An 18,913-nucleotide genomic window follows, 5' to 3' on the forward strand; every position below is an offset into this window, starting at 1 on the left:
TATTAGTGAAATGGCTAACACCAAGGGTAGTGACTAAGAAGACACGAACGCTTACACGATACAGTGAAAAACTGCAATGAAGTATGCAGAAGGAATCAATTCCAGTGTTAGTTTAGTCAAGAAACTAAGATTAATCGGAAGCCACACATTTTGACAGAATCTCCAATGATCTCATTTCCAAGACATGAAATATTCTTCTAGGGATGATTAAACAGAGCTTGTACTTTCATCTTTAAGGTATGATTATTACCTTTTATTTTATTTGATTAGTATATATCAAGGACATGATGCTTTTCATGTTGCTAGGAAGCTGGGGTAGAAAACTTGCAGACATGTCTCCAGATTCTCCAGTTCAATTCTTGACATTTTATTTTTCTGTTTCAGCAATGATCTTATGAGTAAACATTCTCCGATGTGAGTTCTTGGCTCACTTGCTATAACATCATGCTATTCTTCCCCCCTCAGGGAAGTTTGGCATGCAAATGCAGGAGAGTGCTGTTATTATAGGAATAAACTTAAATCCCTTCTTGCGTTTCTAAGAAAATATATCGCTCATGGGCAATACTTTTTGTTGGTGCATACACTATGTCCCTTAAAGCTCTCTCATATATCCCAAGGGTAGAATCTTGGAAACTGTATTTCTCACACTCTTGTGAACAGGGTTTCAATTAGACTTCGTCAATGAGAAGCACCTGCATGATATTTGGACACTGGAAGAGAAGGGGAAGCAGTCCACTTCCATCTTGCTGTCCCAGATCATCCTAGCAGAAGATGAGAATACTGAGGGTCCCACATGAACTTTTCATTGTCTTAGCCAACAAATAACCATTTCTGCTCCCAGCCCATTGCCCAGCTCCAGCTGGCTGTGGCTCTGCCCAACGGAAATATAAGTGAGAACACAAATATTTGGTAAGAATTACACGTCTGTGCTACAGGGGTGGGACTTTATATATTTGACATACTTATATTCAGTGTTATTTGGATCACTATTGGGCCCAAATAGAAGTAGAAAGGTGTGGCCTGGAATGCACGTGAGCTCTTGAATCAAGCCAGTTAGGTAAGAACAGTCGGTGAAATGAAGTAAGACTTAGTGGGTAAGATCATTGTCTAAGTCTGAGAGTCTGCTTCTATTTTGTAAATAAGTTCATTTACATCATCTTTTTTTAGATTCCGCATATAAGCAACATCATATGGTATTTCTCTTTCTCTGTCTGACTTACTTCACTCAGTATGATAATCTCTAGAGAATGAACTTATGGTTACCAGGGGGGAAGGGTGCGGGGGGGAGGGATAGTTGGGGAGTTCGGGATTGACATGTACACAGTGCTGTATTTAAAATGGATAACCAACAGGGACCTACTGTATAGCACAGGGAACTCTGCTCAATATTCTGTAACAACCTAACTGGGAAAAGAATTTGAAAAAGAATAGATACGTGCATATGTATAACTGAATCACTTTGTGGTACACCTGAAACTAACACAACATTGTTAATCAACTACACTGCAATACAGAATAAAAAGTTAAAAAAAAAAAAGATTTAGTGGGTTAAGAAAGAACAGGAGGTAGGGTATGGCGGAACTGAGAGCACACGAGCCACGATGGTGTCACAGCGCTTCAGGGAGATCCAAGAAGTCAATGAGAGTTGACTGGGAAGAAGCCAAAATGGAAGGAATGAATCTTGTGAATAAATCTTAGCTGATGATCTGGACCGAGGAGAATATCTGTCATTGTTCCTGATTTATGTGAGGTTGTTAAAGAAGATATGTTTTTAAATGGCCATGACAAACTGAAACAATGATCCTTAAAGAATATTTTTTCCCAAAAGGAGAGGCTTCTTTTTAACACTATAGAAGCTGCATGACCTTTTTATTAAACATTCAAGCAATATCTAAGCATATGAAATAGAAAGTGACAATCTCCCACATAATCCTAACCCCAAGTAGAGTTATTGATAATGGATGTTATCTACTGCACTTATAAACAAATACATGGATATGTAGATACTTACCTAAATATAGACCACATATGCTGTTCTACAATGTATTTTAAAATATTACCTCATTACCTCTTTTCCGTGCCCTTACATAAGGCTCCACTTCATGCTTTTTAAAGATGACAAGATATTCTACTCTAAGGATTACCAAAATCATTTCAGCTAGTCCTCTGAAAACAGACATGTATCTTTTATTCTCTTGCTATTATAGAAATGCTGCAAAAACATTTTGAACATACATCTTTGTGTACATATGAAAGTTTATCTGTAGGATAAATTTCTAGAACTAGAATTTTAGAGTCAAAGAGTATGTGCATGTAAATTTTTATGTATATTGACTATTGCTTTTCATAAATACTGCACAAATTTGCATTTCTACCAGTAGTATATAAAAGTGAATTGCATTTTTTAGGAATATATTATACAAGGTTCTCACACAAGAACTCATGCAATCAACAAAATCAAACCTTGTAGAAGTTTTGAACAATTAATAGAGAATAGAAGTGGGAATTCAGCAACATTTATGACATATCACAGTGACATTTTCCACAGCCCACATAAACAGGTGGGGTATGACTGGCATAGAAAATTCCAAGAGCCTGAGGGGATGGTAAGGGTAGTTTTGAATCTGTGTTTTGCTGCAGTTCTTTCCTCCTCAAATGAAGGAAGTTATCACCTTCGGAATTTCCATTTAAGTTACTGGAGGTAGGGACTGAGGGGTCCTGAGCTTTAGGAGCTCAGCAGTAGCTTTTATTTGCTAAATGAGTATGATATTATTACCACCTCCATCCTGTGAATAAGGACAACAGTTGTTGAATCAATTTTTAAAAATGACAACCTTTTGAGGTAGTATGCCTATTTTAGAGACAACACATTGCACATTTAGGCAGCTCAAGTTTCTTAAAGTGATTTCACAAGTTGGTAGTGTTAGAACAAAAATCCAACCTAAAGACGTCTGATGATACATTCCATGCTCTTTCTGGGCTGTCCAAATCTGATACTGAATTTATTCTAAATTTTGGTTAGACCCTAAACATATTCTGTTGAGTTCCTTTGTCTTAAGCATGAAATCTATGTATTTATAAACTTGGATTTTAAGAATTATACTTTATCTAAATGTTACATGAGATTTAAAAGTTAGACTCCTGTATTTTTCAGAGAGACCTCAATAGGGTTTTTTTTTCTCTCTCTGAAAATCAGGAATTTTAAACCAGAAGTATAAACAATTTGTAATATTACATTAAAATTTCCAAACTCATGATATTCAAATAGTAGAGTTCTAAACTGAGTACACATAATCTTCCTATACTCTCTCTTTGACATCTGTTTATCATCATGGGAATATTTTTCTCATATTACAGCTGGTGACAAGGGTGATTAACAGTATATTCTTGATATTTTCAAATATCACCTTTTAAAATATTTTTTCAAAATAACATGGGCTTCAGAGATAAACCCATGCACCTATAGTCAACTAATCTATGACAAAGGAGGCAAAGATATACAATGGAGAAAAGACAGTCTCTTCAATAAGTGGTGCTGGGAAAACTGGACAGCTACATGTAAAAGAATGAAATTAGAACACTCCCTAACACCATACACAAAAATAAACTCAAAATGGATTAGAGACCTAAATGTAAGGCTGGACACTATAAAACTCTTAGAGGTAAACATAGGAAGAACACTCTTTGATATAAATCACAGCAAGATCTTTTTTGATCCACCTCCTAGAGTAATGGAAATAAAAACAAAAATAAACAAATGGGACCTAATGAAACTTAAAAGCTTTAGCACAGCAAAGGAAACCATAAAGGAGACCAAAAGACAATGCTCAGAATGGGAGAAAATATTTGCAAACGAAGCAACTGACAAAGGATTAATCTCCAAAATATATAAACAGCTCATGCAGCTCAATATTAAAAAAAAAAGCAACCCAATCCAAAAATGGGCAGAAGACCTAAATAGACATTTCTCCAAAGAAGACACACAGATGGCCAAGAAGCACATGAAAAGTTGCTCAACATCACTAATTATTAGAGAAATGCAAATCAAAACTACAATGAGTATCACCTCACACCAGTTAGAATGGGCATCATCAGAAAATCTACAAACAACAAATGCTGGAGAGGGTGCAGAGAAGAGGGAACCCTCTTGCACTGTTGGTGGGAATGTAAATTGATACAGCCACTATGGAGAACAGTATGGAGGTTCCTTAAAGAACTAAAAATAGAATTACCATATGACCCAGCAATCTCACTACTGGGCATATACCCAGAGAAAACCATAATTCAAAAAGACACATGCACCCCCAATGTTCACTGCAGCACTATTTACAATAGCCAGGTCATGGAAGCAACCTAAATGCCGATCGACAGACGAATGGATAAAGAAGATGTGGTACATATATACAATGGAATATTACTCAGCCATAAAAAGGAACGAAACTGGGTCATTTGTTGAGATGTGGATGGATGTAGAGACTGTCATACAGAGTGAAGTAAGTCAGAAAGAGAAAAACAAATATCGTATATTAACGCATGTATGTGGAACCTAGAAAAATGGTACAGATGAACCAGTTTGCAGGGCAGAAGTTGAGACACAGATGTAGAGAACAAACGTATGGACACCGGGGGGGAAAGACACGGGGGTGTAGGGTTGGTGGTGGGATGAATTGGGCGATTGGGATTGACATGTATACACTGATGTGTATAAAATTGATGACTAATAAGAACCTGCTGTATAAACAAACAAAAAAACAACTAATACTAAACTTTCTTTGGGTTATTTGTATAGAAATATGTTAATATAAATATTTCAGACATTACATGAAATTTCTAAAAATCTTACATTTTCTGATATAATGTTGTAAGTCATAATTCTAGTTATTACTTTAAAATGTATATCTCAGAAATAACTAAATTTCCTTGTCAATTGCATTATTATGAACTTTCATCAAATCTTTAACCATGGTCATTTTTAAGTCTTTTGTCATTTACAGACAGTTCTGGGTGTACTCTGATGCTTTTGCAAATATGTTCCTATAAAAGGGTTTCACCTTCAAGGAATTCATGGAAAAGACTCTGACAAGTACAGCTTTCTGGTAACTGACTATACTGCTGAACTGAATGAATAACCATTTTCAGAACTCTAATGGAAAACTGATGAATTCATAAAAGTGCTAACAAAAGATCACGATGAAAAAAAATTAATTACATGGACTGAGTGAACTGATGAGGATGATTACAATTTTTGTGACTTTCTGTTTGAATAAAAAAACAAGAAACTGGAAAGAACCAAAATGTCTAATAACAGGAGATTAAATAAGTTATGATAAATTTCTTTGTTGACCTCTTGTACATAATGAAACTGTTCAGTAATGAAGATGAATGCTTGTGCTATAATGTAAAGTATATATGTATAAAATATATCTGCTATTATACCCCCCTCAAAAAGATGATCAAATATAAAATTAATATTAAAACATTAAATAAAATATTCAAAAAACTGAATTAGGTAATTCTATATGTACTCACTTGGAAAGATATGCACATTGAGTTAAATATGTTTCAGAGTAACATTAGCATATGCTCTAACTTTAACTTTTAAATGATGTCTGTATAGTTACTGTGCATATGTTACATACGCATATGATATATGTATGTACATGCATTTCCACACACAGAAGAGTCTAATGGTGTATGCAAACTGAAATTAGAGAGGAAGGCCTCCCTTGTATACTTCAGCACCGACCGAATTTGCTACAACAGGCACAGACTTCTTTAAAAAATTTATTCAGGGCTTCCCTGGTGGCGCAGTGGTTGAGAGTTCGTGCCCTGGAACAGGAAGATCCCACATGCCGCGCAGTGGCTGGGCCCATCAGCCATGGCCGCTGAGCCTGCGCGTCCGGAGGCTGTGCTCCGCAATGGGAGAGGCCACAACAGTGAGAGGCCCGCGTACCACAAAAAAAAAAAAAAAAACGGGCAAAGAGACTATAGTTCATTCCCCGTCATTCTAAATAAACAGAGGTCTGATAAATATTAAAAAAATAATTTAAAAAAATAACATGGGCTTACTATTCTGTCTCATTTTCCTTTCTTATATTCCCTTTTTTTCTTTCTTTCTCTCACATTTTTCCTTTGCTACATTAAATTTCCCTAAGAACTAACCCTGGTATTATGATTTCATTTCTTTATGTAACACCACTGACCCATTTTAAATCATTAGTAACTTTGTAAAGGCAACTTGTTATTATACCTAGAGATAGTGTAATAAATAGGTTAGAGAGTATCTGACTGTAATCACACAGAGTAGATTGGCTAGTATTTCTTATTGGGGAAGCTACAAAGGCCCCTTAGAGAAAGAAAAATCTGTGCTGGGCTTAAGGCAACTTTAAGCAACAGACTGCATTTTGGTTACCACTGAATCCCCAGTCTAAAACAATGCCAGGAACTTAATAGGAAATCTATAACTATTTATTAAATGAATGTAGTTGTTAGGCAGGTTACTTAACCTCCATGGCCACGACTGCTGCACAGCTTCTCCAAGGCATTGTAGATAACAGATTACATATGCCCAGAGACACATGTGCATGACAATTCTGTCTGTTGTGATCTTAGTCATTATTTTATAATACTTTTAGTGTACTTACTAAAATCTTGTGTGCCTTCCTCTTTGTTCTACTGACCTAGAATTTCCATTCGTAGGTATTATTGAACAGAAACATGTACATATGTGCATGCATGAGAATGCTCATAACAACATCATTCTTATTACTCTCCAACTCGAAATTACCAAAACGTCATCAGCATGGTAGATTACAATGGAATAATGCACAGCAATGCAAATGAATAGCTATACACAGTACCATGGATACTTACTAATACTGAGAAAGACACCAATGCAAAAGATTAAGTACTGTAAGCATGCATATACATATAAAGTTTAAAAGGTAAAACCAAGCTACTGTGTTAGAAAACAGGATACTTGTTACTCTGGGGAAAAAGCTTAGGTTAAGGACTTTGCTGCTAATGGTTTATTTCTAGATCTGGGTGGTGGTTACATGGCTGTGTTTTCTTTATGGCTATTCACCAACTTGTATAATTATGATTTATATATTTTTTCTGCATATGTGTCATCACTCCATAAAACTTATTTAAAAATTAACTACATTTGTATACAAGTACAAAGGCATAATAGCAAGTAACTGGAATGACAGACATCTTGGGAGCCTTTAGTTTGGATTGAAAAGGAAGAAATAAAAGTGCCATTCACAAATGCTATCATTGTGTACATATGGAAAATCCAAAATTACCAACAAACAAATTAGTAGAATTTAACAAGATTACTGGATATGAAATAAACATTAAAAATCAACTGCTGGGCTTCGCTGGTGGCGCAGTGGTTGAGAGTCCGCCTGCCGATGCAGGGGACACGGGTTCGTGCCCCAGTCCGGGAAGATCCCACATGCCGTGGAGCGGCTGGGCCCGTGAGCCATGGCCGCTGAGCCTGCGCGTCCGGAGCCTGTGCTCCGCAACGGGAGAGGCCACAACAGTGAGAGGCCCACGTACCGCAAAAAAAAAAAAAAAAAAAAATCAACTGTAAATGGCCATCATCAAAAAGTATACAAATAATAAATGCTGGAGACAGTGTGGAAAAAAGGTAACTGTCCTATACTGTTGTTGGGAATGTAAATTGGTACAGTCACTATGGAAAACAGAATGGAGGTTCCCTAAAAAACTAAAACTAGAGTTACCATATGATCCAGCCATCCTATTCCTGGGCATATATCTGGAAAAGACAAAAACTCTAATTCAAAAAGATACATACACCCCAGTGTTCATAGCAGCACTATTTACAATAGCCAAGCCATGAAAACAACTTAAATGTCCACTGACAGATGAACAGTTAAAGAATGTTGTATATATATACACAATAGAATATTACTCAGCCATAAAAATGATTGAAATAATGACATTTGCAGCAACATGGATGGACCTAAAGATTATCATACTAAGTGAAGTAAGTCAGAGAAAGACAAATATCATATGATATCACTTAAATGTGGAAACTAAAAAATGATACCGAAGACCTTATTTACAAAACAGAAACAGATTCACAGACATAAAACAAACTTATGGTTACCAAAGGGGAAGGCGGGGATAAATTAGGAGTTTGGGATTAACAGATACACATTACTGTATATAAAATAGATAATCAACAGGGACCTACTGTATAGCACAGGGAACTATACTCAATATCTTGTAATAACCTATAATGGAAAATAATCTGAAAAAGAATATATATATGTATATATGTGTGTGTGTGTATGTGTGTGTGTGTGTGTGTGTGTATAAATGACTGAATCACTTTGCTGTACACCAGAAACGAACACAACATTGTAAGTCAACTACATACTTCAATTAAAAAAAATGTGGCTTCCCTGGTGGCGCAGTGGTTGAGGGTCTGCCTGCCGATGCAGGGGACATGGGTTCGTGCCCTGGTCCGGGAGGATCCCACATGCAGTGGAGCGGCTGGGCCCGTGAGCAATGGCCACTGAGCCTGTGCATCCAGAGCCTGTGCTCCGCGACAGGAGAGGCCACAACAGTGAGAGGCCCGCGTACCACAAAAAAAAAAAAAAAAAAATGAACTTATTGATTATATAACCAGATGATTCTTTGCAGTAGCAACTAAAAGAAATATAATTTATAATTAAAGATTATGTAGCATCTAGGAATAAATCTAAAACTCCATTCCCTAGTTTTAAGGAGAAAAATTAAAGATGATCCAAATTAATGAAGTGATACACATATCATTCATGGATTGGGTGGCTCGATATTGTGTGTATATACATGTGTGTATATAAATATATATAGAGAGAAAGGTTTTTAAAAAATATAAATATATAAAAATTACCCCAAATTGATCAATAGTCAATAAAATGCCAAATATTCAACAAATTTTCTTGTGCAATGCTACAAGTTGATTCTCAAATTTATATGGGAACACAAAGGGCCGAAAATAGAGAAAATTATCTTGAAGTTTATTAACAAGATGGGAGGGCTTGCACTACTGGATATCAAAACTTATTCTAGAGCTACAGTAATTACTGTATTGGTACTCAGATAAATAAGTAGAAAAATGACACAGATTAGAAAACTCGGATATAGATCCAACATTAATGGACACTTGATTCATGACAAACAGGGCATGGCAGTGGAGAAGTAAGCCTTTTCAATAAGTAAATGGGACAACTGGGTAATCACGTGGGAAAAAAGGAAATGGCAGTCTCTTACTTTAAACCATACATAAAAATAATTTCCAGATATATCATAGGTGAAACGTAAAAAGCAAAATAATAAAACTTTAGAAGTTAATACAGAAAAATATCTTCATGACCTTAGAGGAGAGAAAGACTTATACGATAAAAACAGAACACTAAAAGCACTAACCATAAAGGAAGATGGATGAATTAAAATTAAGAATTTTATCAAAAGTTACTGCAAACATGGAAGAAGAAGAACACAGCATGGGAGAGGAGATTTGCAACACATAAAACCAATGAAGGATTAATATTGAGAATATATAAAGAACTCCTACAAATAAATAAGAAAAATGAAAATAACCCAATCGTAAAATAGTCAAAAGTCGTGAATAGGCACTGCACAAAGAAATCAAATAATATAAGAGTATGAAAAATTGCTTAATTCCACTTACAATCAGGGAAATGCAAATTTAGATTACAGTAAGACACCAGAATACAGCCATGAGATTGGGAGAAAAAGAAAAAGCAATGTAAGTCCTTACAATACCAAGTGTTAGTGAGGATGTGGAGCTGCTGGTGAGAGTATATGACATCATTATTCTTCTAAGTAAAGCCAAGCGTGGCCTCTTGTGGTGGTGTAATTTTTTTTTTTTTTTTTTGCAGTACGCGGGCCTCTCACTGTTGTGGCCTCTCCCCTTGTGGAGCACAGGCTACGGACGCGCAGGCTCAGCGGCCATGGCTCATGGGCCCAGCCGCTCCGCGGCATGTGGGATCTTCCCGGACCGGGGCACGAACCCGTGTCCCCTGCATCGGCAGGTGGACTCTCAACCACTGCGCCACCAGGGAAGCCGTGGTGGTGTAATTTTGATTGCTTAGCCAAATCCCCAAACCACCAAGAGCAGGCATGATAAAAACTGATAGTCAAGTTTTGAGCACAGGGCGGGTAGTTTGATAGAAGAAAGCAGGGTTCCTGATGAGTACTGAGTGGCCATACCAACACTGGACTGGTTGACGAGAAGTCATTATACCATACTTTGGGACTTTACCTGAGAGTGATACAATCTCCTTTTCAAATTTAAGCTACTGTTAGTTTGGGTTTTCAGTCTCTTGAAGCTTTAACTAATTCTAATAAAATGCCTTTTCTTGGGTAATATTTCTGAGTGCTTACTATGTTCCATGAACCATATTAAAAGGTTCACATAAGTTATCTCATTCAATCAACTCACAACTGTACTAGGGTTCTCCAGAGAAACAGAACCAACAGGAGACAGACAGACACAGATATAGATATATAGATTAAAAGATATCCACTATAACAATGGCTCATGTGATTTTGGAAGCTGAGAATTTCCAGACTCAGGAGAGCCCAAGATACAGTTCCAGTCCAAGTCCAGTAGCATGAGAAGCAAGAGAGCCAAGGGTGTAAGTTCTAGTCCAGGTCTGAGTTCGAAGGCAGGAGAAGACTGATGTCCCAGTTTAGAGACCACCTGCCAGAAAGAGCAAATTGTCCCTTACTCAGCCTTCTTGTTCTATTCAGGCCTTCCATGGATTGGATAGGGCCCAGCTATATTGGAGAAGGCAATCTGCTTTACTCAGTCTACTGATTCAAATGTTAATCTCATCCAGAAACACCCTCACAGAGACACTCAGAACAATGTTTACATCTGGGTACCCTGTGGCCCAGTCAGTTTGACACAAAATTAACCATCACAACAACAGTAATGAAGTAAGTACAGAGACACAGACAGGTTACCAAATGTGTGATTAAGTCACACAGGAAGTTTAACACCAGAACACACAATTTGCATTATACTTTATACTACTGCCTGTCCACCTATATATGAGCCTTACTTATCTTTGTGTTGCTCATAATATGTAAGAGTACTCTCTGCACATAGCTCTTCACTCGTATACCATTATATACCCTAAAATACTGACTTGGATTAATCAGACCAAATAAAGCATTCAGAGGCTTCTGATCTAAGGACACAATTTTTTTTTGCATTCATTCAAGATGAGTCCTGAATAAGCTTTCAATTCTCTTGGTTTTAGCAAAGTGAATTTTCAGTACAGAATGAGATGTAAGTTTGTGGAAACTACTGAAAACGTATCTTGACAGTAAGTTTTTGCATTTCAGTAGTTGATCTTTATGATGGAAACAAATATACAACAAACCTTATACAGAAAACCATTGCAAAGGAACTCAATCATTCCCATATGTAGTATTTTCTAAAGTTTTTTTTTTTCCCTTTCTCAATGAATGTGAATTTAGGGCAAAAACCAAAAGTACATCTGTTAACGGAATCAAAATTGCTAAATGTCAACTTCTTTTCCAAAAGAGGTCCTTGAAAACCTTCCCATTTCTAATCATTTGTTTCCTCATTATCATACGTGGGAAAAAATGATGGCATAACTCGTAATAACCAGAGGTGGATGTGTATCATATTAGTAAGGTGGTACAAAAATAAATTTGAAGTACAGGTTTTCCCTTAGTTAAATACAAAAATATTCCTTAACCGTTTTGACAAGTAATTACTGAGTACTTACATATGCCAGGTACCACTCTAGGATCTGGAATTTATGACCGCAAGTACACGTTTGTGGGAAGAGACAGACAATAAACAGATAAAGGAAAAGTACATTACAGAATGTCAGGTAGAGATAAGCATTATGAAGAAACATGAAGCAGAGTAAAAGAGAGTGAAGAGTGGGTGAAGATGTGGCATTTGGGCAGAGAACTGAATGAAGTGAGGGGACAGTCAGGCCTACATATAGAGGAAGTATGTTCTAGATAGATGGGAACAGGCCCTGGGGCAGGCTGCCAGTATGGCTGGCACGCCTTGAGTGAGGAGATCCCTAGGCAATGAGGTGAGTAAGTTGGCCAGGATTCAGTGCTCTAGAATGAGAACTATGCATGGAATACAGTGCACATGTATATGCATCAAATTAGAGAAAAAAAGCGGAGTAGAACATTCGGTGCTAAACTTTTTTGGTGCTAAACTTTTGGTGATAATACTAATCTAAGATGGTGAACGGAATAATTGTTGCACTAGCTATCTCATTTCTGCTGAGTTTTCCAAATATGGCTTTGGGAATTCTGGTAGCTTACATGGCTCCCAATGGCTCCCTGCCTCCTGGTATTCACACTTTTGTGTAATCTTCTCCTCTTGAGTGCAGACTGACCTTAGGGCCATGATTCTAACAAGCAAAATACGGCAAAAGTGATGAAATGTTTCCGCAGTTAGGTTCCGAGACTGTGACTTGTGTCTTGCTAGCACGCCTCCTCTTGCTGGCACTCTCTTCTCCTTTCACTTGCTTGCTCTGATGAAACCAGCTGCCATATTGTGAAATGCACTTATAGAGAGGCCCATGTGGCAAGGAACCAAGGGAGACCTCTAGCCTACAGCTTACGAGAAACTGAGACCTAAGTTCAGGAGTCCATCAGGAACTGAATCCTGCTACCAACCACGTGAGTGAAATAGGAAGCAGCTCCTTTCCAATTGGTGCCTTGAGGTGACTTTAGCCTCATGGGAAACCCAGAGCTAGAGGACCCAGTAAAACATGCCTGGATTCCTGTCCCATAAAAACTATGAGATAATAAATGTTTTTTAAGCCACTAATTTTTGAGACACTTTATTATGCAGTAGTATATAATATAGGGCTGCAGTTCGGTTTCTATATTGAGCACTCGGGGGAGGAAGTTTTTCCTGCAGGTTTAGCATTCCTGTGTGTGTTACAGAGATGGGAGAGGGTATTAAAGATCCTTTAGTGAGAAAAGTATTTGCTACTTAGAGTTCAAGCTTACTCAGTTTTCCCAATAGGGAGAGATATGAAAGTAATGATACTTGCTTTGTCCTCTGTCCCCACCCGCTTACACATGTTTCTATTAAAACATTTCATGCCCAATGCCCTGGGACTTACAAATTATAAGAGGGGGCTTAAGAACATCCCTCCAAATATATGTACATTTATTTTTGTTTTTGTTTTTTTTTTTTGCGGTACGCAGGCCTCTCACTGTTATGGCCTCTCCCGTTGTGGAGCACAGGCTCCGGACGCGCAGGCTCAGCGGCCATGGCTCACGGGCCCAGCCGCTCCGTGGCATGTGGGATCTTCCCGGACCGGGGCACGAACCCGTGTCCCCTGCATCGGCAGGCGGACTCTCAACCACTGCGCCACCAGGGAAGCCCATGTACATTTATTATAAATTACAAATATAAGTTTATATTATAAATTATAAATTGCATATATAGCTATGCTAATACATTATATATAACGCAGTCACAAATTTAGATGTTACAAGCGGATGAGGTGGAAAATAAATATTACCTTGAAGAACACTGGCTTAGCTGACCCCTAATTCAATCCTTCAGTTCTCAGCTCAATAATTACTTCTCTGGAAGTTCTCCTTCTCCCAACCAGGTCAGATCCTCTTTCATAGACCTCTGATTGGTGCATGGGTGGTTCAGTGGTAGAATTCTCGCCTGCCATAGACCTCTGATTCCTTTTTGCTCTGAGCACTTATCTCAGCTTGTGATCATGATTATACATTAATTGCCATAGTTATTTCACTAATCTCTGTCTCCCCCACAAGATTAAAAATCCCATGGTTGCACAGAGCACCTGCACTTTTTCTCTCAAGTATATTCTTTTTTAAAAAATTATTTTATTTATTTATATTAGGCTGCGCTGGGTCTTCATTGCTGCGTGCAGGCTTTCTCTAGTTGTGGCGAGCGGGGGCTACTCTTCGTTGCAGTACACGGGCTTCTCACTGCGGTGGCTTCTCTTGTTGCGGACCACGGGCTCTAGGCATGCGGGCTTCAGTAGCTGTGGCGCACGGGCTTAGTTGTTCCGCGGCATGTGGGATCTCCCAGACCAGGGCTCGAACCCGTGTCCCCTGCATTGGCAGGCAGATTCTTAACCACTGCACCACCAGGGAAGCCCTCTCAAGTATATTCTCAGAAAGGGACATAGTGCCTGGCATAGAACTAGAACTCAGTTTGTGGAATGAATGGAGAAACAAGTCTCATGACTCTCCTTTTTCCTTTCCCAGATCTGAGTCTCCAGCTGTCAAGTTGGGAGACCAAATCTTCCCATGAGAATTCTGATGACCCATTCAGTACATTTGGGCTCTTCTTCTGATCTCTTCTATCATTTCATGTTGACGGTTCAGACTATGAGCTTCCTCATGTTACCTCCACTGGAATCCTGGGTGTTGATGCTTTGTCTGAACTGGACTGTGAACCCCAATGTAAATGGGTCACAATGGATGTCATTCCCACTTCCTAAGCCAACTTCTCTTAGCCCCAATCTTGTTAGGTCTACCTTTTCATCCATTCTGACTCCATTTAGAAGTTTTCAGCATGCTATGTACAAAGTCACAGTGTTACACTACTTCACAGGGATCCCAGGAGAATTAAATGATAAAATATACATAAAAACACCTTAGAAACTGTAAAACATTATTCAAATATTTGTTCTTTTCTTTGTAGTGTACAGAGGTTTTCTTCCTTCAGAAGAAAATACAATAAAATGATTAGGAAATAAATTGTTGGAAGTTTAGCAATTCACTGCCATTAAAAATAACTGATCAAGAAATAAGGCAGGGACTTCCCTGATGGCGCAGTGGTTAAGACTCCGCCTGCCAATGCAGGGGACGCAGGTTTGAGCCCTGGTCCGGGAAGATCCCACATGCCGTGGAGCAACTAAGCCCGCGAGGCACAACTAATGAGCCTGCGCTCTAAAGCCCGCAAGCCACAACTACTGAGCCCGCATGCCACAACTACTGAAGCCCGCGTGCCTAGAGCCCGTGCTCCGCAACAAGAGAAGCCACTGCAGTGAGAAGCCCGCGCACCGCAATGAAGAGCAGCCCCTGCTCGCCGAAACCGGAGAAAGCCTGCAAGCAACAATGAAGACCCAACACATCCAAAAAAAAAAAAGAACATTCCATTGTATGGATGTGCCACATTAAAAAAAATAAAAAGAGAAAAGAAATAAGGCAAATAGGTAGGCTTACTTGTACAAGCTATTCAGGGAAGAAGTGATTTTTCTTCTGAGCCAGATGAAAGTAAACCAAAGTTTATTGATTCAGCTGTTGCTACTAGACATCATCTGTTTGGCACGAATTAAGCATTGGCTGCTAACTACAGCACATGTAGCTCCAACTTCTTCAATGAAAGATACTAAGGTGAAGCCCAGATCTTCTGTTTCAAAACTGATTAGAAATTAAATCTAGAAACAAGTTTTGAATATAGTATACTAAGATGGAAGACTGCAATGCATAGGGTCTGAAGCAATAATTTTGAGAGTTTAGTGTGAATACGTTTCACTCAGAGATCTTGTTAAAACTCAGACTGTCGGGCCCTGCCCCCAGAGGGTCTGATTCACTGGGCCTGTGAATCCTCATTTATAACAAGCTGTTATGTGATGTCAATGCTTGTCATCTGTGACCCACACAGTGAGTAGCATAGATCTAATGAATAACTGTTTTATGGCTCAGTATGACAGATTCAGAATGGGCATCTTTATAACCCAATTTCAGTTCTGTGAATATATTCTTTCAAGATATATGTCCAAAAAGATATGTGAAATACTTCTACTTTATGGTTATTTTCTATGTGGAACTAGCAGCACATGATGTACCTAAGGGAAAAATGAAATTAGTAACAATAGGTAATCTTTGGTTTTCTCCAGAAATTAGATATAATCTGGAGATAAAAATCATATCCTACTTCTTTGCCAGACAAAATCTTGAATGTGAGTGAAATGTAGGATTAAGTGAAGAATGTCACACCACTTCAAATTCTCAGGGTTGGAGTTTAGAATTAGATAACATGTAATCCAATTCCCTTCATTTCTAGACAGTGACGGGAATTGTGCCCACTGAAGGTGAATGACACAAGGTCATAAAGATAATGAAAGGCAAGGCCAAGATTGTAACCCAAGTCTTCTGGTTGGGAGCACAGTATGCTTTTCCATCCAATAATTTCCTTTCCTGCCGGAAAAGAGCAGGTTACGCATCTGGTTGGAACCTTTTCTTGGCCTCATCAACGGCAAAGATTACAGTAATTTACGAAAATCTTCTCTACCACTTTAGAAAACATTTTGGCAGTTAGTTCATCAAATGATCAAACACAGAGTTACCATGTGACCCAACAATTTTACTCCTATGTTTATATATATCCAAGAGAAACAAAAACCTATGTCCACACAAAAAGTTGTACATGAATGTTCATAGCAACATTATTCATAATGGCCAAAGGTGGAAACCCAAATGTCCATCAACAGTTGAATGGATAAACAATATGAAGTATATCCATACAATGAAATATTGTTCAGCAAAAGAAAGAAATGAAGTGGCTCCCCCTGCGTGGCGCACGGCCCAGGGGGGCGCTGACAGAGCTGGGTAACTGACCTTCTCCGGCGGCGGCTCGGCCCTCGGCCTTGGCTCGGCCCTCCTTCCAGGGCCTCCAGGGCCGCAGCCGACTTGATGCCGGCCTTGATGCCACCGAGGCGGGAGAAATGGCAGTCCCTCCGCAGCGTTCCCGGAGCGGCTGCCTTCGCCGGGGAAGCGGCGCTGTCTTCGAGGAAACCGGAAGCCCCCGGTGACCCGGTTTGTTTTTGGTCGGTTTCCAAACACTGGGGAATTGAAACTCGGCTGCTCTGGGGGCGGCCCTAGGAGCCTGTGTGCGGGCTGTCATGGATGCACTGGTAGATGATGATATCTGCATTCTGAATCATGAAAAAGCCCATAGGAGAGATACAGTGACTCCAGTCTCAATGTATTCAGGAGATGAATCTGTTGCTTCACATTTTGCCCTTGTCACTGCATATGAAGACATCAAAAAACGACTTAAGGATTCAGAGAAAGAGAACTCTTTCTTTAAAAAAAGAATAAGATTTGAGGAAGAAAAGCTTATAGGAGCTCGAAGGGATGAAGAAACAAATTCTGTGGGAGGAGAACAAATAAATAAGGCCTACCAGGCATATCGAGAGGTTTGCATTGATAGAGTTAATCTGAAGAGCAAATTGGATAAAATGAATAAAGACAACTCTGAATCTTTGAAAGTACTGAATGAACAGCTACAATCGAAAGAAGGAGAACTTCTCCAGCAGAGGACAGAGATGGAAACTCGGCAGGTGATAAGAAATTTAAATCCACCTTCATCAAACCAGGAGGTGGAAAAGTTGAGCTGTGACCTGAAGATCCATGGTTTGGAACAAGAACTGGAACTGATGAGGAAAGAATGTAGAGATCTCAAAATAGAGCTAAAAAAATCCAAACAAACGGATCCATCTCAGGAAGACAGTCTGAAGAGCAGAAATCTCCAAAGACTAAGCATTTCAAGTGATAATATGCAAAGTGCACACTGGGAACTGAAGAGAGAAATCTCTAATTTACATCTGGTGACTCAAGTACAAGCTGAACTTAAGAAAGCTGAAAACCCAGCTGCAATCAAGAAAGCCTGCACCCCAGCAGGATGCATGGAAGACCTTGGGAAAGACAGCACAAAACTGCACTTGACAGATTTTACCGCAACGGACAAAAGACACGCCCCTCTCTCGCCAAATGGCAAAACTCTTTGTCATGCCATGTCTTCCCGTTTACCAGAAGATGTAAAGGTTTTATCAGAGAAAGCAGTTCTCCAGTCATGGACAGATCATGAGCGATCCATTCCTCACGACGGCACAAACTTTCAGGAACACAAATCTTATGGCAGAAATTCTCTGGAAGATAACTCTTGAGTATTCCCAAGCTCTCCTAAACCAAGTGAGACAACATTTGGCGAAACTAAAAATAAACCTTTCCCTTTATCCAACCTGCCACCACTGCATTACTTGGATCAACATAATCAGAACTGCCATTATAAAAATTAATTCTGAAGAGATTCATGAGCTTCTCATGAGGTTGCTGTGTCTCTCTCAGTGGTTTTCTTGGGAAATCATTAACAAACTGAAAGTAGATTTTGATTAAACTTTTACAGAGTTCTTCAGTATTTACATTTGCACATAATGTACCATATTACATAGTTGATTTTTCAGTATGAAACAACACCCTCCAGCTCAGAATCAGAATCAGGTATGTGTTACTAATTAATAAATTAACAAACCTAAGGTGTTTCAGAAAAAAAAAAGGAAATGAAATAGTGATACATGCTACAACATGAACAAGCTTTGAAAACACTATGTCAATGAAAGAAGTAAGTTGCAAAAGTTACCAGATACTATATGATTTCATTCATATGAAAGCCCAGAATAGGGAAATCTATAAAGACAGAAAGTAGATTAGTGGTTTTTTTAGGGCTGGGTTGGTGAGGGACAGAGGAATAGGGGAATTATAGCTAAAAAATATGGGGTTTCTGGAGAAGGTTCAAGATGGTGGCATAGGAAGATCTTAAACACACCTCCTCCCATGGACACAACAAATCTACAACTACATATAGAATAGTTCCCTTGGAAAAAGACCTAAAATTTGGATGAACAAATCCTCCACAAAAGAGGGTAAGAGGACAGCACTGAGATGGGTAGGAGAGGGAGAAATATGGGCTCCCAGGGAATAACCCACATCCCAGCTGTGGTGATCCACAATCAAAAGGGATCACAAGGTACAGATCTTTCCCCTGAGGAGCAAGGGATTCCAACTTCACATCAAGCACTCC

The 18,913-nt window shown here is 38.9% G+C and overlaps 1 protein-coding gene across 1 annotated transcript; it reads left to right on the forward strand.

Moving 5' to 3' along the window:
• The first annotated feature begins 16,942 nt into the window (after positions 1-16,942).
• Positions 16,943-18,131, forward strand: LOC132513789 (5-azacytidine-induced protein 2-like). The gene is given in 1 exon segment (XM_060138377.1): positions 16,943-18,131. A coding segment is annotated over 1 exon segment (1,179 nt). The 5' UTR covers positions 16,943-16,952.
• The last annotated feature ends 782 nt before the right edge of the window (positions 18,132-18,913 follow it).

This window comes from Lagenorhynchus albirostris, chromosome X, assembly GCF_949774975.1.
Source record: "Lagenorhynchus albirostris chromosome X, mLagAlb1.1, whole genome shotgun sequence".
NCBI lineage: Eukaryota > Metazoa > Chordata > Mammalia > Artiodactyla > Delphinidae > Lagenorhynchus > Lagenorhynchus albirostris.